General features: G+C 51.5%; 10 protein-coding genes across 10 annotated transcripts; 5 read left to right on the top strand and 5 right to left on the bottom strand.

Annotated features, from left to right (window-relative positions):
• Positions 1–750: 750 nt before the first annotated feature.
• AYO21_11946 (hypothetical protein) lies at positions 751–5,232 on the bottom strand (the record flags this gene model as incomplete). The annotated part of the gene is made up of 2 exons (XM_022661818.1): positions 751–1,820; positions 5,052–5,232. The coding sequence occupies 2 exons, from the start codon at positions 5,230–5,232 to the stop codon at positions 751–753; spliced, it is 1,251 nt and encodes a 416-aa protein (XP_022505881.1).
• Positions 5,233–6,279: 1,047 nt separating this feature from the next.
• Positions 6,280–7,557, bottom strand: AYO21_11945 (hypothetical protein; the record flags this gene model as incomplete). Its single annotated transcript, XM_022661817.1, has 1 exon — positions 6,280–7,557. The coding sequence occupies one exon, from the start codon at positions 7,555–7,557 to the stop codon at positions 6,280–6,282; it is 1,278 nt and encodes a 425-aa protein (XP_022505880.1).
• Positions 7,558–8,396: 839 nt separating this feature from the next.
• Positions 8,397–9,745, bottom strand: AYO21_11944 (hypothetical protein; the record flags this gene model as incomplete). The annotated part of the gene is made up of 3 exons (XM_022661816.1): positions 8,397–9,042; positions 9,100–9,524; positions 9,617–9,745. 3 exons carry the CDS (start codon positions 9,743–9,745, stop codon positions 8,397–8,399), a joined length of 1,200 nt encoding a protein of 399 aa, XP_022505879.1.
• A 729-nt stretch (positions 9,746–10,474) lies between these two features.
• Positions 10,475–12,706, bottom strand: AYO21_11943 (hypothetical protein; the record flags this gene model as incomplete). The annotated part of the gene is made up of 1 exon (XM_022661815.1): positions 10,475–12,706. One exon carries the CDS (start codon positions 12,704–12,706, stop codon positions 10,475–10,477), a length of 2,232 nt encoding a protein of 743 aa, XP_022505878.1.
• A 497-nt stretch (positions 12,707–13,203) lies between these two features.
• On the top strand, positions 13,204–14,655 carry AYO21_11942 (adenylosuccinate lyase; the record flags this gene model as incomplete). Its single annotated transcript, XM_022661814.1, has 1 exon — positions 13,204–14,655. The coding sequence occupies one exon, from the start codon at positions 13,204–13,206 to the stop codon at positions 14,653–14,655; it is 1,452 nt and encodes a 483-aa protein (XP_022505877.1).
• Positions 14,656–14,858: 203 nt separating this feature from the next.
• Positions 14,859–15,563, bottom strand: AYO21_11941 (hypothetical protein; the record flags this gene model as incomplete). The annotated part of the gene is made up of 1 exon (XM_022661813.1): positions 14,859–15,563. One exon carries the CDS (start codon positions 15,561–15,563, stop codon positions 14,859–14,861), a length of 705 nt encoding a protein of 234 aa, XP_022505876.1.
• Positions 15,564–15,816: 253 nt separating this feature from the next.
• AYO21_11940 (hypothetical protein) lies at positions 15,817–16,841 on the top strand (the record flags this gene model as incomplete). Its single annotated transcript, XM_022661812.1, has 2 exons — positions 15,817–15,933; positions 15,984–16,841. 2 exons carry the CDS (start codon positions 15,817–15,819, stop codon positions 16,839–16,841), a joined length of 975 nt encoding a protein of 324 aa, XP_022505875.1.
• Positions 16,842–18,867: 2,026 nt separating this feature from the next.
• On the top strand, positions 18,868–20,429 carry AYO21_11939 (hypothetical protein; the record flags this gene model as incomplete). Its single annotated transcript, XM_022661811.1, has 2 exons — positions 18,868–20,039; positions 20,093–20,429. 2 exons carry the CDS (start codon positions 18,868–18,870, stop codon positions 20,427–20,429), a joined length of 1,509 nt encoding a protein of 502 aa, XP_022505874.1.
• A 736-nt stretch (positions 20,430–21,165) lies between these two features.
• AYO21_11938 (hypothetical protein) lies at positions 21,166–21,768 on the top strand (the record flags this gene model as incomplete). Its single annotated transcript, XM_022661810.1, has 2 exons — positions 21,166–21,226; positions 21,284–21,768. 2 exons carry the CDS (start codon positions 21,166–21,168, stop codon positions 21,766–21,768), a joined length of 546 nt encoding a protein of 181 aa, XP_022505873.1.
• Positions 21,769–23,378: 1,610 nt separating this feature from the next.
• Positions 23,379–23,915, top strand: AYO21_11937 (hypothetical protein; the record flags this gene model as incomplete). The annotated part of the gene is made up of 1 exon (XM_022661809.1): positions 23,379–23,915. One exon carries the CDS (start codon positions 23,379–23,381, stop codon positions 23,913–23,915), a length of 537 nt encoding a protein of 178 aa, XP_022505872.1.
• Between the last annotated feature and the right edge of the window lie 1,738 nt (positions 23,916–25,653).

Below are 25,653 nucleotides of genomic sequence, written 5' to 3'. Positions count from 1 at the left end.
GTAGGTAGGTCCTTGTCAGTATCCCCCCCCCCCCCAAAAGGCAGCCTTGGCTTTGCCTCCACCAGCAATTGTCGCATTTGCTTCTCAGAAAAATGCCACAATGCTGCTCCTCCTCTCAATTCATGTCGTCTGTTGTGTCCCATCATTCCATCTATCCACAATTCAGGTCCCCCTCAATGTCGGGAGCCGCAGAGTTTCCCCAGTCACCTCGACTCCTCTCGAGTGAGAGTGACGGCCACAATAGAAATGAGTAATTTCTCAACCCAAACCCAATTGCGCAACTCTGTTTTTTTTGTGTCGTTGTTGTTGTTTTTTCTTGCCACAGAATGATGTAACGAGACAATCACAAAAAGTCCAAAAGTCCAAAGTCAGACCAACGGGCGTCTTGGCCCAAGATGGACCAAAAGACAATAGTCAACCACCTGTCAACCCATGCATGCATAGTTGCTGACGGGGCCACGCTGGCGAACCCCATGAGTGAGCCCGGCTGGACTGCTGCAAGTCGTGCTCCCCTTTCGTATCGGTTCATCGCTGGACCATCCAGTTGTGTGGTGGCACTTGTCGCTCATTCATAGCGTGCCCACTGGGATTTCCCTTTCCCACCCCTTTCTTGAGGTTTTGGGGCCATCCCTTGCTGTGGTCGATGCCATGATTGTTGATGTTGGTGTCATTTGTTGATACATTCCATTAGATCCATAGTTTCATATTCCCAAGTAAAATTCAAGACTTTCCGAAAAACGCCCCAGTCCTTCACCGCCTGCTGGTGAACCGCTGCTGCTGGCCAGGCTCAGCGACAATGACAACTGGCTGGCGGTCGTACCGTTCTCGCCGCCGCCTCTCCTCTTCGTCTCGGACATACAGACTGCCCTTCCCCCCAGTGTAGGCCACCGACTTGGGCCTCTCTCGGTACTCATAACGAGTTCGATCCTCGCCACGGTCGTCATGGTAAACGATTCTCTCCCGTCTCTCCCTTCGGCTCGAGTGAGGGATGATTTCAACCAAGTCGTAGTCGTCGCGAATGTACCGTCTCTCCCGTGGTCGATCGTCAGTGAGGTACTCTCTCCGTCTTGAGGGTGACGAAGGTGACGAAGGTGAGACGACCTTGGCGGACTTCTCAACACTTTCTTGTCTCCTTGTGTTATCGACAACCACAAGTCTCGGCGAGTCAAGCTTCATGCCCTTGTCAAAGGCCTTGATGAGAAGATTGATGACCTCACAGCCGGCTGGCACGCGGACCTGAACCCGTTGGCCATTGGACTTGTCGATGAGGGAAAATGGCTTGCCACCTTTGGCGTAGAGATAGGTGGCGACATCCTTTGCATATGACCGACCCTTGCTGCACAGAGGTCGGTCCTCTCTGTAGGCCGTGTATGGATCACGGCAGTACTCACAACGTGCCGAGTGCTTGGCGAAGTGCTCCATGACGGAGAGCTCGTCGTCGCGCGGCTCGCGACACGAGACCACTTCGGTCGCAAACTCGACGTTGCGAGTGCTGGCACCTCTCGCCATCTTGTCGATTGGAGTCGAAGGTGACTTGAGGATAGGCGACGGGGTCGCAGAGAAACTCAATGGAGGTGTCGATGGAGGTGTCTGAACCTGAGTGTTGACTCGTTGCGGAGCGCGAGTGACAGTAACGTACTCGTAGGCGGGAGTTAGTATATCTGCACCATAGGACCGCTTGGGGTAATAATAGTAGGTGACTGAGCGTGGAGACGACAGCGTGACGGCAGGTGGTTGAATGGTGTGGTGAGGTATCGGCAGCCTGGTCGACTGCGACAAGGTCGAGGGTAACGCGCCTTTGGAAGACGGTATGGATATGTCTGTGGAAGTAGTCAATGTGGTGGAATGTGTTGATGGAAGAAGAGAAGTTTCAATGGGAGCAAATGGTGGGAAGTATGGGAGAGATATAGCCTCGAGGTGGGATGAGCCAATTGAGGTGAGGACACATCGGTGCGATGTCGAGCATATGCGGACAAATCGAGCCCATGGACTTTCGCAGGGACTTTGGTTGGAAGCCTGGCGATGCGTTAAACCAAAAAAGGCACCAAGTGGAGCAACAAGAGACCAAATCGCCAGGCTGCCACCACGGCCAAGACAGGCACTGACAGGCATCAGATGGAGGGAGCTGCATGCCCCGGCGTGACTCATGATAGGCCACAAAGAGGCACAAGGCCAGGAAGGGCGCCGGCCCTTGCCCCTAGTTGCCCTAGTTGACCCGAAGGCCGAAGAAGGGTGAAGGAAGGGAAACAGGCATGAACCATAGTTTTGGGGCCAAACCCTAGGGGGGTGTAGTTGTAGTACCTAGAAAAGATGGAGGGACAGTGAAACAAACATGTTTGATAGAGGGTCACCTAACCAGAGAGGTGCCCTGGGGGCGAGGCGGTGCTCCTCACCTACAACTATACCTACTCGACCTGGGTGCCCCCGAAATCGCCTAGTGGACTCGAGGTTTGGCGGCCGGTTGCCTGCTTCGCCTCAAGGGCGGAGAGTCTCCCAGAGATCCCGTCATTGGTGGTTATTATACTTGCCGCTTGTCACACCGGTCGACACTGGTCCCAAGCTCCCACGGCTGCACACAAGCGGCGGCTCCTCACACCTGCAGCATCTCATGTACGTTGCAGTCATCATCGCCCAGCGGCACCCGCGGCCACCTTGTGTTCATTGGGTGTCTTTGGTAGAATTACTCAGGCCCAGTCATAATTCAAGGGCCTCCTCCATGCCTAGGCCCTTCCCGTACCCCTCGTGTTCCGGGAAATTATCATTATCATCCCCCCAGTCATTGAAGTTTCATCATGATGATCCTGATCATCTACTGACAATGACACTGACGCTGTCCTTGGGGTCAGGTGGTCGGTGATCAATTGCGCCTTGCCAGAATGTGGCCGGCGACAAAATTCCCCCGTTAATGCTGGTTATGCCAGAATGAGGAGTCAGCACTGCCATCAATCAACCCCTCGTTCATTCACAACCTGCGTTCCCCATTGGTGCTTGGCTTCAGCCCTTTGATCTAACGGCACAACGGCATCGCCCATTACCTTGTTCCGCGTTTCCCCCTCTTTTCCAAACTGTCTTTTCTCTCGTGCCTCTCTGCCTCTCTCACTTCCCACATTATTCCTCATTCGTACTCCAGCGTCATCCCTAGCCTATTTCGTTTAGCAAGAAAAAGTCCTCCAAAAGTCCCCCGGCCTTATCCGGTGTCTCGGAGACTCGTGCTCAGCCGTGCATGCACTCAACATGTGCTTTTCACTGGCAGTGCCCATTGATGAAGATTGCAAGGCCGCTTATTGCATCGGCTAAATCACCTGTGGCGTTCACTCTGCCACTCTCGAGGTGAACAGTATCGCCCACTTCGGCCCGTTTCTCCATTGTTATCCTCCTATCTCGATGCAGCGTATTCTAAACAACCAGTCTCCTAGTACAACCTCTTGTTACCTGGGCTCAACCCAAGGATGGCTGGTAAAAGGAAGACCAAGACACAGATCTTCTAGGAGAGGCTATAATGGAGATCAACGTAATAATCATGTATCATTGGTCGACAACAACAGAGCCTCAATGGGGGAATGTTCAAAATTGTTTCCACGGTACCACTCACAACACTGGCATCCCAAAGTCGAGTAACGCCTGCATCAACCCCTTCATCATACTCAGGATCGGCCCACAAAAGTTTGTGCAAGAACATGATATGCTGCATACGGAGGCCCTCTTTGCTCGAACCCACCCTGGGATTCCATAGCGTGGCCACCAAAACGGACAGGTAACGTCTGTGGCATATGTCGAGCAGTACGAGGAACATACTCCGCCACCGTCAGTCGCCAACCATCCATGTCAACATATGCATACCTCTATGTATGTTGTCTTGGCTCTCATCCTGGTCTTTCTGGTAGACCGGGATCAAAACATTTCCCTCAAAAGGTGCCTGTCACGACCAGGTCCAACTCGCCTGGACAAAAGCCGCGTCAACCGCAAGTGTCCTTGTGACAGCTGAGGAAGAGCTTCGTCCTCACTTTCGCTTCTTCCTGTCCGGCTCCACCATCCGTCACCGAGCGCCCGATTTCTTCGAGTATGCCTTGACTATACTTTCCTCTTTCTCTCCGGGACTCCTGGTTCTTCTAGAACCTACCTCTGTAGGTATGGTGTCGACCTAGCACGCACAATTGACCTGCCGACCTGCATGAACGCCTGCAGCGCCCTCCTGTGCGTCACCCCTCGTTCTATCCACTCCGGTCAGGTCCCGTTTGTTTGTTTCTACCACGGGCATGCTAGTCGAACTTTGATCTCAGAGCCTCATTCTCTGCGACACTATGGTGACGTCCCGCTGTTACCCGTAAAGGTGCTGGAACATCACCAGGCGCTTTTCGTTGCGAGGATGATGCTCGTATTCAAGTCCTTCCATCCATTCCGTGCCCCCAGAAAGGGGTACCTTGCACTTCATTCGGAATGACTGCCGCTCAAATCCCCAGAGTTTCTTTTCGCACAATCCCCATGTCCTCGAGTCTGACGCCTAGAGTCGTTTATTGGTGGCAATGCTGGTCTTTCGCAAGTTGCATCCTCACTGGGGTTCCAAGATTCCTCCATCATCATGGCCATACCTTGTCCTGGCCTTAACATCCAAGATACCTCGTACACGCACAACACAGTCTCGTGATCGAAGACTCAACTCTACATCCCACGCGGCTGGACCGGTCGGATTCCTTGCGCGTCAAAAAAGCGGCCTCATTCCATCCTTGCTGGAGAATCAGCGAGTTGATGTTGCACACTTCGTCAATTCGAGGCTCAACGTCAGCATAGCTACGCCTAGGACGTTGATCGGAACTTCTGAAGGGCGTTGTCTTCAAGAAGGAATACGGAACGTCGCTTCCGAGGCTAGAAAGTTGCGTTTCCGGGGCATGAATAAGCAGACTCTGACCGACTGACCCGAAAGAGGAGCTTTGCTATGCTCTAGTTCCTCTATGCAGTGCGTGGGATCGTCCTCCTGCTTGGGAAATGGTGCGTCCGCCATGTCTAGACTTGTGGCGGCTCAAGTGAAACAACTCTGACGCGCAGATTCTCACGCCCAAGTTTGGTAATCGGCTGATTGTTGTGCAACTCGATGAGGTTGTCCTCACGAGCCTGCACAGTGTCGTCAGGCCACGTCCAAGCCAGAAACAAGGCAATCTGATTGCAGGGTGCGCGAGCCCGGGGTTTGGAATTCACGCGCTTGCTGGCATTAGGACGATGACCGATCTGTGCCATAACCGGTGAGGAACCCCAATCCCTGTGAAGGATTTCTTTCTCTGCCTCAGCATAGTGTACCAGAGAACTCCAACATCTATGCAAGGCTGAAGCCTCATTATCCTCGACCGACCAAGCTACGACGCCTCTCACGAGAGATGTCAGTTGTCACTGCAACATAACCCTGTGGTAGGCATCAGGGCAAAAGTCGGATCAGGCCTGTTCTACCTCCCAGGAGCTGAATACGACGATGCAACAAGCCATCTCAGACACCCGCGCCCTTACTCTTCGACTCTACCTCTCTCGAGGCGATTTCCGACGTTACATCCTTGGGTTGGTGTGGTTGCCACGACGAAACGGGCACAGAAGAAAACTCTGTGGGTAGGAAACACGAGCACATGTCGCACTCGATGTTTGTCCTGCGCCTTGAAGAGGGCGGGACTGGAGTCAACCAAAAGAATCAGATACGCCCGGCCGCGGAAATGCGCCGTGGTTTGTGATTCTGTGAGGGTGTGTGTTCCTGCACATGTGCTTTGGTGTGACTTGATACTGTCTGTCATATTATGTACGGCTGGATATCGCGAATATTGAATTTTTCGGTTCGTCTCTCTCACCGCCATGCTCCGAAAACAGGAGACCCCGGTGAGCTAGCTTCTGACGACTTGTCCCTTGTGACTTGCCCGGATTACACATGCCTTTTTGAAATGCAAAGCAAAGCAAACCAACCTCGATTACACGCACCGCATAAGCCCGTCGGCAGGTTTGGATACCGCCCGAGGAGAAGAGGAGAACAATCCAGCAAGACAAGGCAAGGCAACAGAACAGACACTCCAACGTGTCTTGCCACCCTCCTCGCCCTCATCGTCCTCTTCCTGTCCTGCTTCTTCGCCATCATCATCCTCCTTGTCCTCTTCTTGTCCTCGTTCTGTTTCTTCGTCTTCGTCACCTCCCCCTCCCTCTCTTCTTCTCCTCATCCTCCTCTTTTTCTCCTCCGTCTTGTCCTCCCCATCCTGACCATCAAAATCAACGCTACAACTCCAACGGCACCAGCACCACTCCGTAAATCACTCACTTGGTGACCGACTGAGCAACATCCACGACAATCTTCCCCCTCGCCCGCCCCGTCTTGAGCTTCTCAAACGCCCTGGGCGCGTCCTCGAACCGCACCACCTCGTCCACCACGGCCCTCATCTTCCCTTGAGCCAACCACCCGCCCAGCTCGGCAAACTGCGCCGGCGCCGCCGCGTCGTTGGCCACCATCATCATGTGGAACTTACGACGGCCGCCGCCCAGGAAGCCCGGCCACAGCATCTTCATGGCCGTCTGGAGCGTCGCGTGGAGGGACATACCGGCGCCGACCTGGACGTATTTGGCCTTTGGGGTCGTGAAGTGGTGGGCTTGCCAGTAGAGGGCGTCGGAGGTGCCGACGTTGTCGACGATGAGGTCGAATTTTTCAGTCTTCGAGGGACCGCCTCCAGTTGTCGTAGTAGTAGTCGTCGTCGTAGTAGTATTAGTGTTGGTTGTGGTTTCAGGAGATGTAGCCATCTTGCGCAAAACCCCCACGACATCCCCCTTTGTGTAGTCGACCACCTCGTCCGCACCGAGACTCTTGCACAACTCGACATTCCTGCCCGAACACGTCGCGACGACGTGACACCCGAGGGCCTTTGCGATCTGGATGGACCAGACGCCCGTGCCGCCGCTGCCGCCGTTGACGAAGACGCTGGGTTTCTTCCCGCCGGAGCTGCTGCCACTCGCGAGGTGCTGGACATTGGGCACAATGGCCTTGTAGGCCGTGAGGCCCGCGGTGCCGATGCACGCGGCGTCGCGGACGGCGACACCCTCCGGCACGAGGGCGAGCCCGTTGCGCGGCGCGAGGGTATACTCGGCCAGCGTGCCGAACTGGGTCGGCTGGTCGAGACGGCCAAAGACCAATTGGCCGATCTTGAGATCGTCGGCAAAACCCGACGACGGAAAAGACGACGACGGTTGCGGTGGCGGTGGCAACGAGGACGGCGGACCCACGGCGACGACCCTCCCCGCGAAATCCAGCCCGGGCGAACTCGGCGTCTTGATCAACATCCGTCCCACCACGGGCATCTCGGCCAGCTTGTAATCGACCGGGTTGACCGCCGCGGCGAGGACCTGGACGAGCACCTTGTCCTTGCCGAGGGTTTTGGCGTCGTGCGGTGGCAAGGGCGCCGCGTCGTTGAGATGCAGATTCTTCTCCAGCCCGTGGTGCGTCGACGTGAATTGCCAGGCGCGCATCGTTGCGGGGAGCGCCGCGGTGGTGGGAGGGAGCTCCCCTGTGGGAGGAGGAGCAGCGGTGGTGGTAGAAGATGTCATCGTTTTTTATGTATGTGATGTATGTGTGTGTGTCGTCCTTGTTGACGGGGTTGGTGAATACTGTGGCAGAGTCGATGAAAGATCTCTATCCCTCCCTCTTCGTCTGTTCTTGTATGTGTGCGTGGCTCTCTCTCTCTCTCTCTCTCTGTATTCCGACTCGCTTCCTCCCGACCTGATCAATTACTATCGCGATCGCTGGTGTGGCGTGGTGATGGTTTGTTATTGAAGTGGATATCCAACAACCTAGTATGTATACTTCGTACTTTCGTACCAATGATGGCGATACGACGAATCAGCGTTTGTGCTTTTATTGTCGTTGTTGTCGCTACAACAGTTCGCGGGGTTTTTTGATAAACTTGCTTTGCAGGATGAAGACAAGGACAAGGACAGGCACAGCGTACGGGTATAATATCAAGTATCAACCAAGGGTCATTTATTTCGGTGGTGTGATGGTGGTGCGAAAAGTGCTCGGTGCCGTGTACAAGTAGCCAAGTGCAAGTCCATGTACATAATGCCAAACCATCAGGTGGTCGTTTCATGGACAAGTAACGTTATGTCGAAGCACGTCATCATGCGCCCAAATACTTACTTGGTATGTACTTGGCGTGCAGATTCAACATGTCGTCCACTTGTATAAGCACGAGTTGAGAGATTCTCAGACGCCACGCTAGAAGCATTCCACTGCTTCTACACTACTTACTACCAGTATTACCCCCTTCAATGCAGCATAAACCTGACCATAATCCCTCCTTTGGAAGAAACTATCCTGTAGTCCACTTCTTCCTCAGATCCACTCCGCCCACAGCATCGCCTCTACTCCAGAATGATCCCATACTCCCTCAGGGTTGGTTCGTCTTCGCAAGCAAGGCGGCACATTCACTGACCCACAGATCAATCTCGGGTCTCTTCAGATACGTTTCGGTGTATTCCATCAACTGCGGCATTTTCAGATAATCCCCTAGATCGATATCGTCCTTTCCCGTTGACGCATTAAACCGGTAGTACGATGTCTTCCTGTCCGGAACTCGCTCGTTGCGCTGTCGCATGTTCCGATCAAAGTCACGGTGCTTGGCTTCGGTGTTGGTCACAAAGGCCACTGTCTTGGTGATGGTGTTGAAGAACCTCATAAGACCGGATCCCGGGCGCTTCTTCTCGTCATACTCGGGATGTGTGGTCCCTAAGCTCAGGATACACTTGATTTGGGGAGGCGGAGCATTGCGCAAGACAAGGTCATACCGATTGTCCCACGCCTGCACGATAGGGTTGTTGTTCAGGAGTCCACCATCCCAGAAATTCAGTCCCTGGATGCTAGCCTCCTTGAGATAAGTGGGTGCGGCAGAAGTTGCGCGGGCTGCTTCTTTGATAGTGATGGCGTTGAATTTGAGGTCGCTAGCCCCGTTGGACACCGGAAGCGGTGCAAATGGAGGGTCATAGTTGCGCAGTAGGATGCTCTCTCCTCTGTCGGCCAAGGTCGCACACATGAACCTAGCTCGACTTAGTCTCCGTTGCAGTCATTGCGATGAGCTGGACTGAACAACTTACATCTGGCCTTTACTCGGTTTGACGAGCGCGGCGTCTCCCTTTCTGACTTGGTCATCATCGTCAAGAGGGAATTTCCACACCACTGTGTCGATGGCCTGTTCAAGCGGCTTGTGAGAGAACTGTGATCGACCAGCGAGAGCTTTGAGCTTCAGCCAGATATCACCAATCCACTTCCCAATAGTCCCAAGGCTGTTGAGACGGATCGATCCAAGCATTGGGCTGAAGACCTGCTCGGCCAAATCTTGGTATTGTGAAATCACATTGGTGCAGTTCATCTCGAGACGGAACAACATAAGGGCAATGAGTCCACCAGTGCTTGTCCCTGCAGCAAGGTCGAAATAATCTACGGGCTTTCTTTCCTCTGGGTCAGTGGGTTCGCCCCTCGATCGTTTGGCCTCATTCTCAACGTCGCGGACGCGGTCCATCTAACCCCCATAGAGTTAGCATCCTTGCTCTGTTTCTGAACTTTTCCTGTGTTTCTGAATGGGCACTAGATAACATGACAAGCCAGACTCACAATTTTACTGAGAATCATCATTGACGATATCCCCTTCACACCACCACCGTCCAATGCCAAAATATTGTACGCCTCAGTGGAGCCGGATTTGGGAGGAGGAATCTTCGAAGGATCGCCTGTGAACGACATGCTGGCTGACTTTGATCGAGTGAGATGATTCGGTGACGAGGCGCGGGTCTGCGTAAACAAAGTGCAAGATATTTTGTGTGTCGAAGACTGAGTCTCTGGCAAAGAGCTCTGACGAAGAACTCGGAAGGAGATGAAAACTTGGTGTCTGGGAGGAAGTGTGATCCAAGCGCTCTCCAGGAGTTGGAAGTGGTTGCACAAAATGTTGCTCACGATGGAGGAATTGGGCACACGGCAAGATGCGCAGGAAATACCTTACGAGAAGGATGATGGCCAACAAACCCTTGGAATAGAGATGTGTGCTAGGTCTGAAGATGATGTTGCCTAGTACTGTCTAGAGATGCGCATTCCACCTCGAGGAGAAAAGACTGTGATTAGGGTGTGGCAGCAATTGGTGGTGGTGGTGGTGACTTCCACTTCCCAGCCGCAACTGGGGCTGCTGTTTCTCGTAAAACGCAAAAGAGTATCATTGCCCACCAAAGCGTCTGGGTAGGTGCATGACCGCCCCTCGAGAGTAGCAGGCGCCGCTGTCGGGCTGTCTGGCTGTCTGATGGCCTCGTCACTTGCTTCAGCCCTCAGCCTCAGCCCTCGTGTATGCAGAGCCTTTTTGACCCAATACGAGCACGTGCCTCGACGCCATCCGCCAATCAGTGGCTTGTTCAACCCTCCCAGCAACCAGATCACAAGGTGACAAGGTTTTACAAAAGGTCTGATGAAAGCTTCAAGGGTTTCTCATCGGCCTTCCAGAAAGACTCCATCCGTCCGTCCCTTGAGCAATGCCTCAACATCGACTTGTCCACCGGCAAGATATCTCTCGCTGATCCCCAAGTTGATTCTCTTCTTCAGCAATGCGTCCAACTCTGACCGCCATTGAGCGAGCTGTTCTTTGCTGATTGCAGCGTTGTCCTTTTCCTTTTTGATTCTTCCACCACCTCTTCCCCGCTTGCCTCTCTGTCCCTGGCTTTCAAACTCTTCACTGTCATAGTCCACTCCCAACTCCTCTGCAGCAGATCGTAGCCAATCTTCTTTGCTAGATGTTTTCTCCTTGGCTTGGGTTGCCTCGGTGATCTTTTGAGCAAGCAGCACCTGTGGCTCCAGCCGTTGCATGAGTCGACCCTCTAGTTGAATTGTTTCCGGAGCCTCGTCACTCTTGTGCACTTCCGCAATCAATCTTCTCACCCCAGCCACCTCGTCGGGTGAGCAGAGCAAGATCGACTGCCCTGACATCTCTGCACGCGCAGTCCTTCCAGAACGATGGACGTACATGTCCGCAGTACGGGGTACATGGTAATGAATGATCAGTTCAATTCCCTTAATGTCAAGTCCTCGAGCAGCAACATCTGTGGCTACTAGGATGTTGCTTTGTCCTGCGAATCTTTCCAAAGATCGTAGTCGTGACTTCTGAGGCATTGTCGAATGTAAGCCGACTGCAGGTTGTTTCAAGGTCTGAAGCAATGCTGTCACTCTCTTTACGGCGGAGATGCTGTTTGTGAATACCAATGTTTTTTTGTTGGCGTGTTGTATCAGCAAAGTATAGAGGAACAGATCCTTCTTCATGGCAGGACATTCCACGATTGATTCGGCGAGTGTGGCAGCCATTTGCGTAGTGGGATTCACATCCACGAATGTTGGCTTCTGTTCGCGAAAGGAGAGCTTTTGCAGCAGATACTCCATCGACTGCTGGTTGGTGAGGAGGTTGTTGTCGTTCTTCTTTCGACTCACTGATTTGAGCTTGCCTGTGAGTTTTTGATGTAGTCCCTTATGAAATGTGGCCGAGAACACCAGGGTTTGCCTGGTCGAACTCGGCGACTCTTCCGCCGCGTCATCCTGGTCCACTTCGTCGTCCACGATCTTCCGATCAAGCGCATCGAGAATGCTCTCAACCTCTTTGAAGTGGCCTTCGCTCAACAGTCGGTCGGCCTCATCAACCACCAAGAATCGTATCTTCTTCAACCTCTCTACTAATGCGTCCACGTCGTAGTCGGAAGAAGCATCATTCATAACTTCCCACAATCGTCCTGGCGTAGCCACCACAATATCGGCGTATTCCAGCTGTCGATGTTGCTTATAGATGGAGAGTCCTCCGGTCACTGCGACAACCTTAGGATGCTCTTCTAGACCTATGCACAACTCGTTCAGGTGCCTATTGAGCTGCAACGCGAGCTCTCTGGTCGGTGCAAGAATGAGCGCCAGGACAGAATCCTTGCTCTTCGCCGAGGTCTTCGACCCCGTGTTGTCACTCGAAAGCCAATGCTCGAAAATGGGAATGCCAAATGCCAGTGTCTTTCCGGAACCAGTTACAGCCTTGCCAATCACATCGTGGCCTTGCATGATGGGCGGGATACTCGCGGCTTGTATGGGCGTAGGGCGGGCGAAGCCAAGTCGGGAGAGCTGCGAAAGGCTTGTTGGAGATAATTCAAGGCCCTTCCATGCTGACACGTCGGTCTTGGGGTCTTCAAGGCTGTTCAGTAGAACATCAAACTTGACATTTGGAACAACATCCTCCTCCTGTTTAGGCTTGGGTTTCGGTTTCTGCTTATCAAGGTCTTTGGCGCTCTTGGGAAACTGCAAGGTTTCTTTCGAAGAATTCGATGACTGGACTGGTTTTGCACTTCCTCCCTTAGTTTCTCCCCCCTCATCATCGAAACCCTCCCATTCCTCGTCGAGCTCTTTATTGTTGCTGCCCTCATCCACAGCTGCGCGCGATTTAGGACGAAACATGACATGGTGATTGGCCTCGTCTCGGACAACGTCGACGTCCTCGATCTCTTCCAGACCAAAAAACCCCTCGGCGTCCTCTAGTCTCTTTGGCAGCGGGACTGTTTTCCATTTCAGAGCGTCGCCACGTATTGCTGGACCGTTGTACGCTTGACCCTTGGCCGACTGCGACAGTTTTCGTCTTTTGGAGTCATGCTGGACATGTTGAGACGCGGAAGGCCTCTTCTCCTTTGCTGATTTGGACATTGGGCTCCGCTTATCCGATTCGACGCAGAGGGTCTGGCAATAAGACTGAGAATTAAAGTCTGTAGTAGTGAAAAAAAGTTTTGGGTTGAGAAATTGCATCGTGTCTGACAACGAATATTGGTTATGGCCAATCAAGACGGTTCACGGAATACTACGATTTGTAGCGTTGGACATGAGACAGAATGGGTTTGGAGGTTAAGATACCGCATCATCTCTGTATCCACGGTACATAGTATATAAAATCTCGATATATCTCACGGTGGACATATGAACAGGCACACAACAACAAGTATTTGCACTTCAGTGACTGTCCAAAAATCCTCGGTCAGACCACGTTTTCTCAGCACAGGTCTTGGCGTGACCGATTTTACCCGAACCATCGAACCAGGATAGCATGACATTTTTCAATATGCGATTTTATCCTCATTGCTAAAACAGCCATACTCAGGCATCGTCACATTTCGCCTGGGATATCTAATCTATACAACGTCCTCAAGATGGCCCACGACACATGGCAGAGCCCCCTGGCGGCTCGCTACGCCAGCAAAGAAATGCTCACTTTGTTCTCACCTCGAACTCGAGCTACAACCTGGCGCCAACTCTGGATCTGGCTCGCCGAAGCAGAGAAAGAGCTGGGACTCGACATCCCGGACGAGGCCATTTCGCAGATGGAGGCTGCTAAAGTCATGACGGATGATGATTTTCAGGTCGCGGCTGTTGAGGAAAAGCGGCGACGACACGACGTTATGGCCCACGTTCACGCTTTCGGTCAGCGCGCACCTGCGGCCGCCGGGAAGATACATCTAGGAGCCACTTCTTGCTACGTGACAGATAACGCCGACTTGATATTCTTGAGGGATGGACTGTCAATCCTGTTGCCGAAGGTTGCAAAGTGTGTCAAGAAGCTGTCGGATTTTGCGCTGGAGCACAAAGCTTTGCCTTGTCTGGGATTTACCCATGGCCAACCTGCTCAACCCATCACTGTCGGTCGTCGCACTACGCAATGGATCGAGTCACTACTCATGGACCTGAGGAACCTTGAACGTGCCCGTGGAGATCTCGTCTTCCGTGGTGTCAAAGGCACGACCGGGACCCAGGCGTCCTTCCTTGAGTTATTCCACGGTGATCACAGCAAAGTGAAGCAGCTGGATTCATTGGTCACCAAGAAAGCCGGTTTCAGTAAGCGCTCCATTGTGTCGGTGCAGACCTATAACCGCAAGATTGATTTTGACATTGCCAATGTGTTGGCATCGTTCGGCACCACATGTGAGCACATCGGCACCGACTTGCGGCATTTGGCCATGTTGAAAGAAGTCGAAGAACCTTTTGAGAAGGATCAAATTGGCTCGTCTGCTATGGCCTATAAGCGCAACCCTATGCGCTCGGAACGCATGTGTTCTCTTGCTCGGAAGCTGGTATCGCTTGCCTCTGGGTTCGGGCAAACGTACGCTCACCAATGGTTCGAAAGATCGTTGGACGACTCTGCAATCCGACGTATCGATATCCCTGAGATGTTTCTGATCGCCGACGCATTATGCATTCTGCTCGAAAACGTGTCTTCTGGCCTTGTGGTGTATCCACAAGTCATCAGCGCTCGGCTGCAGCAAGAGCTCCCCTTCATGGCCACCGAGACAATGATTATGCGCATGGTCGAAAAGGGCGCTAGCCGTCAAGAAACTCACGAATACATCCGAGTATTGTCTCATCAAGCCGCCGCGGTGGTGAAATTAGAAGGCCAAGCGAACGATCTTGTCGACCGTATCAAGAACGAGAAGTTCTTTGAGCCTATTTGGAGTGAGTTGACGCCGGACGATCTGCTCAACCCGTCAAAGTTCGTCGGCAGGTCAGCAGAACAGGTTGATGAATTCGTCGAAGAGGCGGTTGAACCGGCCTTGCAGCCGTATAAGGACCAGATTCTGAGTAGTGGAGCCGCGGAAATCAATGTTTAAACTGAACGGGAGGAGGGTTTTGGTCAGGAAAGGCCATACTATCGTTTTTGCTCCCTGATGGCTTGATTGTCATGATGTGGCACTGTGGCGGCGGAAGTCCCCAAATGTTGCAAGGAAAATGATAGATAGCAATGGTCGTGTCGGACACGTAGAGGACAGACTCCACAGCCTATTCTCAGTCTGGTATCGTAAGGTCGATTTCGTCAAGTCATTTCTTGTATCATTTTCCACAGCCTCTGCTGCTTCTCCATCGTCTGCTCTTGAGAGGCCTCCGTCGCGACAGAATCCTCCTCAGCTGCGTCTGGCACACCGGATGTTCCAATCTTACCCACACCTGCTAGAAACTCGTCGATTTTCTGCTTCATCTTGTCGCACTCGTCAATCTCTCTTTCCCCATCTTCCAGTATCCCTTGCAGCATTTCCTTGACGCTCTCTCGTGCCTGATGTGGTCGGTAGATGTTAATCACCACGTGGATGTTCAATAGGAGCTGCCGAATATCTTGCATCTTTTCATCGTGCTTGGTTGGATCGAGAGACAAGATACTCGTGAGTTCGAGGAAGTTCAGCAACAGGGATTTCGTGAGGCGGCTAAGGAGTACGGCGTGGTTGAGATTTGGATCGTCTGGGTTGAACAGGAGTTGCTCCGTAGGCAACGATGAGGGTTTCGTTGGATCGGTGACTTGCTTCTGGCCAAAAGTCAAGTAGTACTCTGCCGAAGGCGGCGGCGGAGGTGGAGGCCGCAGGTATGCCAGGTGAAGGGGGAGCTTCGGCTTCTGTTGGTTGTCAGAGGAAGATGATTCGATTTTCTTCAGTTCCTCCTCGTTAGCGACTGTAAAGTGTCTCCAGAATGGCGGAGGAGCGGGGAATGGTGCCTCGGGCAATTGCTGAGGTTGTTCTTGTTCTGCCATGATGATACAAAGGCCGCGTGGTATAAGAAAGAAGAGGTGAAGAGACCGCGCCGCTGAAGAAGATCAACTCGTGGTTCGTAACTGGCCAATGAGGACAGCCAATTTGCGGGGATCGCATACTGCGCTAATTAGTGCGTTGGAGGTTTCAACTCTCGTCATCTTGGTGCCTTCTCCTCTTTCCTTCCTTTCATTCAGATATTGGCATCGACATGGCCTGTCTCTAATTGTCCGATAATCTGTTTACCACACAATCATGAGGCAGGGCAGGCTAGATGCGCCTGGAGTTTCAGGAGCCATTGGGCGCTTCTGGCAACGGTCATACGCATCAGATTATGTTGGATTTGCTCTCCTTTTAACAGGATATGCTTCGGTGAGTACCAGCCTTTCGATTGAGTATCCTCAGCCGGCTTAGACATTTAGGCGCAAATCTTCTTCGAACCAGTCCATCAGATGTTCCGTCTTGACAATCAAGCGAAACAGTACCCACACGCGCTGGTCGAACGGGTTTCTCCTGGAGAGAACATCCTGCTTGCTGGTGTCGGGCCGCTCGTCCTTCTCGTCATCTGGGCGGTCGTTATGCGACCAGGACTCCATCATGCACACGTCACGATCCTTGGACTCCTCATTAGTCTCTTCCTCACCGCGCTATTGACGGACATCGTCAAGAACGCCATCGGCCGTCCACGTCCAGATCTGATTGCTCGCTGTAAGCCAGAAGCGGGCACACCCGAGCACGAGCTTGTCGGTGTCGCAGTGTGCACTGAGACGAATCCTCATACACTCCACGACGGGTGGCGCAGTTTTCCAAGTGGCCACAGTAGCTGGGCATTCGCTGGACTCGGGTACTTGGCTTTGTTCCTGGCAGGCAAACTACATGTCTTTCGACCGCATGCAGATCTGTTCAGAATTTTGATCTTTCTAGCTCCGTTGTCTGGGGCCGCACTGATTGCGATGTCACGATTGGCCGATTACAGACACGATGTCTATGATGTTACTTGTGGCAGTCTCTTGGGCATGGCAGTAGCCTATGTTACATATCGACGATACTTTCGTCCGCTCCGACATCCCAAATGCGACGAGCCCTACCCGAACAGGGCAGACTATGCTGCGGCGAGAGCGGCGAAGGCAGCCAAAGCTAGGCCCAGAGATTTGGAACAACAGTTGGCCGACGAGTTTTCGTTGAGTGACCATTCTGATGACGAAGCCCAAGCATATCTCTTGACAGAATCGGTACCAGGGAGGACAAGGGAGAATGTCGAAACAGCAGAGCCACCTTAGTATGGTGTTTGTGAAGAAATACGTATTGCTAATCCAAATGCTCTTTGTGTCGTCTCGTTCGTAAGTTGTAGTCCTCGTTCCATTTGTTACCGTCGGGGCAGGTAACTCAATGAAGGTGTAATTTAGCAGCGATTCCTTGTCTTCTTGCGTGCGGTCTCAGTCTCTCCATCAAGCAACCCTGATTTCCCTCACTCCTTCACTCCTTTCCAGCTTGCCAATGCTTTCTACCCAAAGTCCACACGCTCTCTACCGTTCCTCGGTGCTCTTTCCGGCTTGTTTTTATTGAATGGTACATGGAATAATGCAACAAGAGCACTCAAAGTCGCCACAGTCGCAGGGGATGCACGGTTTCGTAGGTCCCTTGACGCCTTTCTTGATGCTGGAGGTGGAGGAAGTAGACGGAGGCATTGCGGTGTGACGGGGTTAAGGTTGGAGACTAAATCAATGTTAATTTCGAAAGGTTAGGCGATGCGAGATATGTACCTTTCAGTTGTTTGAGCAGTTGCTGCAGTTAGGAATAGCTGGAAAGGCTTGAAAACAGTCAGGAGCGGTTGAGGCTCGTCGTGGTCGTGAAATTGGCGTGTGAACTTGAGTTGAGAGGGCCAGCCTTCCTTTCTTATGGGGCATGGCCGATTGGGGTTTCCCCACTAAATAAAGTGAACCCAAGAGCCTGAAACGCGCAAGCTGGGCTGTGCTTCAGCCAAGCTGTCAGGTACCTACCACCTGGATCGGGCCCGTGTCCTCTCTCGAATAGCGGTTGTTCTGCCCACAAACAAGAAACCTGCTTTACATCCATGATGATGTTTTCGACAGCACCGCCACTCTCCACGCACCCCGACCCAATATTCAAGTATAGATAATCCCGGCCTGAATCCTTCAACAGCTGACGCCGCCATATTTACCAACTCAGAGCGGCCCTCAACCCAAGAAAGAGACGGGCTTCTCAGACAGGTACATATGTAGGTGTCGTCGTCCACGAGGACCAACGACAAGCGATTCGACTCTTCCATCGACAGTCCTGGCCAACCACCCTGTACAGAGACCAGAACATCCGCACAGGACAGCGTCTCCCTCAGACACCGAAGTCTGTGCATCATACTGTGGATCGAGGCATTCGGCCAACAGGTGACGCGTTTGTACAAACGATATGCAACGCCTTCCTAACGTTCCTTCACACCGGCTTCAACTATTTCCCCCCTGTATCAGACACTTGAGATCTCACTTCCACGAAAATGATGCGTCCCATTCTTGGTCTGCTCTTGGTGGGCGGTGTTGCTTCGTACACCACAGCATGTTTCGCCACCACTACGGTCGCAGTACCCGAACAGACCACTGTCTTAGCTTCTTCTCCCACGCCAACTACTTTCAACGGCCCATTAATGCCCTCCAACCGCAACTATGGGTTGTTCGACCGCCCATTGCCTCTTCCTCTTTTCGACGGCAACGCTCTCCAGGTGGTAATCTGAAGGTGAATAGATTGACTTCCTGGAAGAACTCTCACACAAGTCCCGCAAAATAGAGCACGTTTCCGTCATAGCAAGACTTTCTGATGCTACAGTACATGACCACTTCGCAAGCCAACAGGAAAGCACGAGTTGACAAGGTCTCTCTCTGTCAATCGTTTGGCATCCCAACCCACATCTCTTTTCACCAAAATGCCGTCGCTGGCGTTCACCCAGGACTGCAGATGCTCAGCAGCGGCAGATCTAGCTCAGCCTTGTAGATTGCCAAGCCACGATACACTCAGTCGTTGTTCCTTGAGCAGGATGATTTTCACATGCTTCGGCCTTCCGCAGGAGCCACCAATGACATATTACAGTGGGTCTAGTCCGGAACTGAGGAAAGAATACAACAAAACTGTGAGCGGCACCAACGGTACCTGCATAATGACGTCCGCAGCTGTAATATTTACTCACTTCCATGGGGAACGGTTTCATTATATCTCGAGAAATCCATCCTCTCTTCTACTTACCGTCCTCGTCCCCGATCCGTAACAAGACATTGTCCGGAGCGGCTCTCACTAACCATGGCCTTCAGTCCTCTATTCTGGCTCTACGCCATACTTCAATGGGTTCTCGATAAGATATTCTCACCACACCCACCACCTCCGAATGCACACCTCCGCCGTCCTAAAATTGCGGTTATTGGTGCCGGTCTTACCGGCGTCTCCGCAGCGGCTCACTGTGTTGGCCATGGATTTGAAGTAACTATATTTGAAGCCGAAGACGAAAAGCATGTGGGCGGGATATGGACGCACGTAAACACGACTTCTGGTCTCCAAATCCACAGTGTCATGTATCGATTTCATCCTTCCGTTCAATGGACGGGAGGATATCCTCAGCAACACCAAATCGTCGATCAAGTCCGGCAGTTGTGGTACAGATATGAACTCAACCAAAGGACGATCTTCAATACAAAGGTCGAGAAAATTTACAAAGACAAGGGAGGCCGCTGGATCGTCAACAATCCTGCGAATGGACGTTTCGATGGAATCATACCGGCAGTTGGAACATGCGGTGCTCCAAAAATGGCTCACCTGCCTGGCCAAGAGACCTTCAAAGGAGACATTATTCACTCCTCGGCCCTCGACGGCAAAGAGGCACAAGGAAAGAGTATCCTCATCGTTGGAGGCGGCGCGAGTGCTGTCGAAGCGTTGGAGTGGGCTGTCAACACAGGAGCTGCGGAAATCAAAGTGCTGGCAAGATCTGACAAGTGGATCATTCCGAGGAATGCCCTGGTGGATGCACTCCTTGCCTTCAACATATTCGGTCAGGAGACACTGTTCTCGTGGATTCCCGAGAATCTGCTGCGCATCTTTTTCTACCGCGACCTCAGAGATATAGCACCAGCAGATCAAGGTCTTTTCACCGAGACCCCCATGGTAAATTCGGAGATCTTCAAGCAGATTCGTGCCGGCAAAGCAGCTTGGCTACGAGGGGATATTGAGGAGGTCCGCGAAAATGGTATCTTTTTCAACCAAAGGGCAAAGGGTGTTCCCAAAGGAGGACCCGGGCGACATAAACTGGTTGAGGGAGATATGATCATCATGGCGACCGGCTACAAGCGTCCAAGTCTTGACTTTTTGCCTGACGATGTCTTTGCCGATGGCTACCAACCTCCACGATGGTTCATACAATGCTTTCCTCCGACGGCTCCTTCAATTTGTGCGATTAATTCGACCTATGTTTCGGCCATCGGGTAAGTGAGGTCTGATCTGTCATGGTGGCAAAGAAGCTAACTCGTCCTCCCAGAACTGTCGGCAATTATCATATTGGAATCTACACACGAATGCTGCTGATGTTTCTAGTCGACCCTCTGACAACTCCCCGGACTTGGTGGATGAAGCGATGGGTGGACTTTACCAGTACGATCAAGTCGCTAGCTCCAACCAAAGCATTCGACTTCTTCACTTACTCTGAGCTGCTCTACTGGTTCTGCTTCATCACGCTGATCAACCCCTTTCGATGGAAGTGGGCGCTTTTCGTGTTCTTCGGGATTGGGAAGAACTTGCCTGCCAGTATTGTGCAGCAAGAAGACAAACTGAGGAATGGGTTGGGATTTGGCAAAGATGGCCACTATCAGTACTAGTGCTAGACTTTATCTTTGGGTTCTACAACATAAACCAATGCGCGCGTCGTAGTAAAAGACTTCAAGGTGGACGGTTTATCCTTGCTACAACTCCTAGTTCTTGAGACACTTGACGTTGACGTTGCCATGCTTGAGTATTCCCATCTGTTGATAAATACCTAGTACTTAGTCCTAATAATCCTAGTGTAACCTTGCAGTCTGAAAACTCGGATGAGCAGGGGAACCCTGGTGGGACACCAAATGGAGGCCTTCTGGGAGTAAAGGTGGTTCTTTATGATAGAATGACGTCAGGAGTTTCCAGAATTTCCTGCCGAACCATCCACGTTCCTTCCTGGATAATTAAGTACTTCTCGTACTAGTAATGCATTATTTCGTGATATTAACACGTCAAACCCTATGTAGTGACTTCAAGTTTATCAAATCATTTTCCCAACCCGACCTAAAATAAGTCCTTGTCAACAATAGCGAGAGCTCTTCCATTCCACTACAGTTCAACGCCCGCTATCATGGACGATCCGGGTATGGCAGTCGGAACAACCATTAAACAATGCCTCGAAAAGCTAACTAAACGTTCGTGAATATAGTGGCAGATATCCCTCGTATCATCGAGACACTCTGTACAGCTCCACCGGCTATTCAAAGGGCAGCAATTGAGATCTACTTCACACCGACCGCATCATTCACACATCCTTTTTGTCGAACGGGGAGTTTTCCTGGGTCAATATGGCTCATAATAATGATTTACCGCTGGTACAAAATCCTCAGTCCCCACATTGATGTTGCCGTTGACGGAGTTGGTACGTGACGCCTACAACATAGCAACATCTTTTTAGAGCTGTACTAATGAGGACCAGCATACGACGAAAGACACCTGCGTCTATATGTCTCTATTCATCAGAACTTTAAGCTCTGGGTGGTCCCTTTCTACAATGCTCCCGTCAAACTCGTCACTGTCCTCCAGTTGACCACCGATCCTAGTCCAGTACCGCCTGAACCTAAAGAGGCCATCACCATGACCGAACTTGACAATGAGAGAGACGCGCCAGGCTCTGCCAGTGTCAAATTTCGCAAAGAGGCCGACGTCGACAACGACGAAGTCAAGTACTACATTCAGTCGCAGAACGACTTGTATCAGACTACAGAATTCATCAAATTCCTTGTGCCCTGGGGGATCGGGGTGTTTTTGGTTATTACCTGGCAATTCTGCGCAACAGTGCTCTGTGTGATTGGTGCAAAGTCCTACGATTTCTTGCTCTGGGTGCCGCAGAAGCTCTACCGCCAGACCATTGAGGTTTTTGATGACGACGAGAAAGCACACCCACATCTTGGAGCCGATTGAACGGGTCAGAGGAGCTTTTTTAAACACTAGTATTCGAAGGATGGAAAGTCAAATTCAAATAGAGAGGGAGAGTATAGAGACTCTACCTTATCATGATACCCCCAGCAGGATGCTGGTTGCTAGTTCTGGAGAACGGCGCTTTAGGGTAGTACTTGCTCGAATTTGGGCTCCCTCATCGTCTGAGGCTACTAGCATCTACAAATGAGATTTGCCAAATTGGCGATATGCCTGAGCGCCAGTCGATCTGAACTCGCATGATGACCCTTGAAGGTACTACTTCAGTGGTGAAGGGTTGGCTCCTAGTAGTAGTACTAGTATACCGCCTCAATGCGGAATGCAGGCGTTGTCCGTTTCAAGTGCACTTTACATCAAATTATGATCATCACCGTACCTGCTTCTTGGATTTTTCACCAACACAAAGAAGGTCTTGCAAGAGCGTCACTGTGTGTCCAATTCGAGTTTGGTGGCATACCGAGCATCTACTATCGGCTGGACTCTGTTTGTGCCGCTGAGAACCCTTAAACAAGTCACGATTTTCGCCCAAAGTGGTAATCTGCACAGCTGGCTTTTCCGATACCGGTCACGTGATCATATCTGTTCCAATCTAGAGCCTTGGACATTGGCTGGCACTGTCGGCCACACATATAGAGTATTGTCCCGTTTCTTCTACTCACCCACTTATGACTACTACACAGCCTTTACGTCGGAATGGCTGTAATGTCCTCATTGAATAAGTCTCTATCCGACGCATCTGATCAGTTCACATATATATACAAGGTGTGGAGACTCCGTTGGTAGTCGCAATAAAGGTAAAATAGTATATGTTCCTGGTATATCTAGATCCATTATATATACTCCGAACTGTACTTTGTCCCTTATTATTTTCGTTTAGGAAAGGGAGCGAGGCCACTTTACCCGGGCACGTGATAGATGCCCGGCTAGGTACGGGAGGAACGTATTATGCCCATAGCCTCCAAATAGGGTAAACTGCTAAAACCTTTTTATACCGTTGGATTCTTGCTCGCTACTATACCACTTTTAGTTCACGCCTCCATATACCTCGCTGCTTCCTTACCCAAACCAAATCCATGGCTGATTCTGTATTCTGTCTGCTAAAGAGGTTGAATTCAAAGGCCAAATCACTTGAGCAGGAACTCCGGCTTGACACGGTTAAAAAAACCATGTATTGAAGTGACCGAAGCTAGGCCATCGTACTCAGTCTTTACAGAGTTGGTTTCACAACGGTCTTTGCAAAGACCACCTCCGACGGAGTTTTCTGGAGTTGTGATGCCTCCGAGAGGCCGTTGAACACTTGGACTAGTACCCAAAACGGCGTGTTCCCAGATCTGCGGAGAATGTGGTAGTACCGAGATGATCGTGCTCGTAGCTGATCCTAGAAACTCCTTGAAATTGACAGGGATGAACCGAGGTTTGAAAGCTAAGCAATTTGTGGTATATCTCGCAAGTAATCCGAGTTCAAAAAGAGCCCCTCGAGGGGGGATAGAATCATTTCCCGACTCAATGTTGAATTCGAATCCATTCAAGCTCGTCCTTCTTCAATAGTACTATTCGGGGGACCAGCAGCATATTTCATATTTCCTTCATCCAGTATGACCACCGACTTGGCATTCAATCATTTTCTCTCAATACCGTGGTGTCGAGTGCACCTGTCCGATAAAGCTTTTCAGCCTCTCCACCAAGAACGATCTGCCCGACCGGACAACGCGCACACTCTTTTTGGCGAGACATGGCACACGGACAATACGATACCGTACATGCTTATGCTGTACCGACCACCGTGTGAGGAGAAAGGCCAGACGGGTGAAATGCGTGGATTCTTCACTGTGGGTACCGGTTTGAACCAGCACCCCAATATCTTTCACGGAGGAGCCACCGCCACAATACTAGACAGTGCGGTAGGGGCTCTCGTGCGAACTGAGCTGCCCAACACGATCCCATCATACACGGTTGTTCTGAATGTAACCTACAAAAAAGCTTTACGACCTCCGATGACTATCATGACCCGTTCTTGGGTCACCAAGGTCGAGGGTAGAAAAACTTGGGCCCACGCTCAGGTCGAAGGCGGTACTGGCGAGATATATGCAACTGCCGAAGTGATGATGGTTTCTGCCAAGGCGAAATTATAGCAGGACTATGTACATCGATATTCTGCTGACGGTCACAGATAGAAGATATCCCTACACAAACATATTTAATAACAGAAATTTCAGGCTCAAAGGGGCTGGTGTGAGTTGCTTCGATGGTAACAATTCAGAACGCCGAGAAATTCGGCTCGGTGGTTTGATTATAATATCGCAGCTGGATCAACCTAGGTCAACGAGCGGTTGGGCGCCAGGATCTCCTCCTCGCTCACCAAGGACATGGAAGCTCCCATGTCCCGTACGAAGCCGAGCCGGTTGTAGCTACCTCTTGCCTTGGCGATGTTGAATATGCCAAATTTCCTCCCTTGTCTACAAAGTCCGAGCCGTCGACGACAAGACTCCACGGCATTGCATTTTGAATTACCTTAGTTAGAAGAGTCACACATGGAAGAAGATCGGACTACTTGTATCTCAATAGTTCTCCCTAACTTACCCAGAATAGAATGAATGAAATTTTTAACGGAGGGGAAGGCACGTCAGTTTTCTTTCGTCGAGAATATATGTGCTCATCTTTGAAGAGGACTCGCTCGAAGTAAGGCTCTACTGTCCCCGCGTACAACTATCGTCCCATCGTTTCCTCTAGCTCTTGCCACCAGCTCCTCTTGAAAATGGGCACGCTCCTCTATCAGATTGGCGTAGGAGGTCTATTGTGATGTCCATTTCCTTCATGCCTTTGCCTTCTTGAGCCACTGGACCAACGTTGCCAATGTCGTATCCTTCAGCGCGGAATTTCTTCGGGTCCGTTTGGCGCGGGTGGGAAGCTCTGAGATACCATGGCTCCAAATATCGGTGCCTGAAATTGTACAACTTGGTACCAGGGTGGGGTTTCTCGGCGAGACGTCTGTGCACTTTTGACGGAGCCCTTGGTAGGCTGAGATATCTCAGGAAAAAGCGGCGAAGCGTGCTGAAAGACCGCATGTAAGACGCAATGAGAAGATTCGGCTCCGGCAATCTTTGACTTTGATGAGCACCACCAGATCAGAATTCAAGAAAAAAGTAGAATGAGGCCACTTACCCCATGCTTCGTCGCATTGTCGGGTCAATGTCTACCGCAAGCATCTGCTTGATCAATGGTTTCACGACCGAGGGAAGCTTGCCGGCCTTGGTCTCAAAATAGTTGTTCACAAACGCCGAGTTGTTGGGAGTGTTGATTGCGACCTTTGCCTCATAGGCGAGAGTCCAAGCTATCGTTTCTCGCGCGAAATGCAGACCATTCTCCCATCCTTCCTCGCACGAAGGCAGCATCGTGTACGGGATTTCCATCGCCTTCCCGAGCGCCTTATGCCAGACACCCAGGGCACAAACTTCCACGTCATTCAGTCTTCGCCATTCATAGTCGTTGACCCACCGGACGATCTCGGCGAGCCCATCACCTAGGGTATGTAGCATGTCTTCGTCGAGTATCTTCCCCGTAGCACGGTAGCGGGCGTGAAGATAGTTTATTCGGGCAATCGCTTGGAAATGGCGATCCGACGTCACTGGATTGGTTTGAGTTTCCAAAAGGAGAATGTTGGTGTCGACCGCGCGCTTCGTGGCATTCTTGGGATTGTTTTGGCCGGTTGCCATGAAGAGTTTTGTCATTGTCGGGATCCCACCCGTCTACGAAACCCCATGTCAGTATGCAATGGTGGACGCGATCACGGTGGCAGGACTGAAAAAAAGACACCTACCTTTAGTTAAAGCGATAAGCCCGGGCCTTGTCGAACGCTGTTGGAAATTCCGA

Source organism: Fonsecaea monophora, assembly GCF_001642475.1.
Source record: "Fonsecaea monophora strain CBS 269.37 chromosome Unknown Scaff199, whole genome shotgun sequence".
Lineage (NCBI taxonomy): Eukaryota > Fungi > Ascomycota > Eurotiomycetes > Chaetothyriales > Herpotrichiellaceae > Fonsecaea > Fonsecaea monophora.
This window is presented reverse-complemented; position numbering and strand designations above follow the sequence as displayed.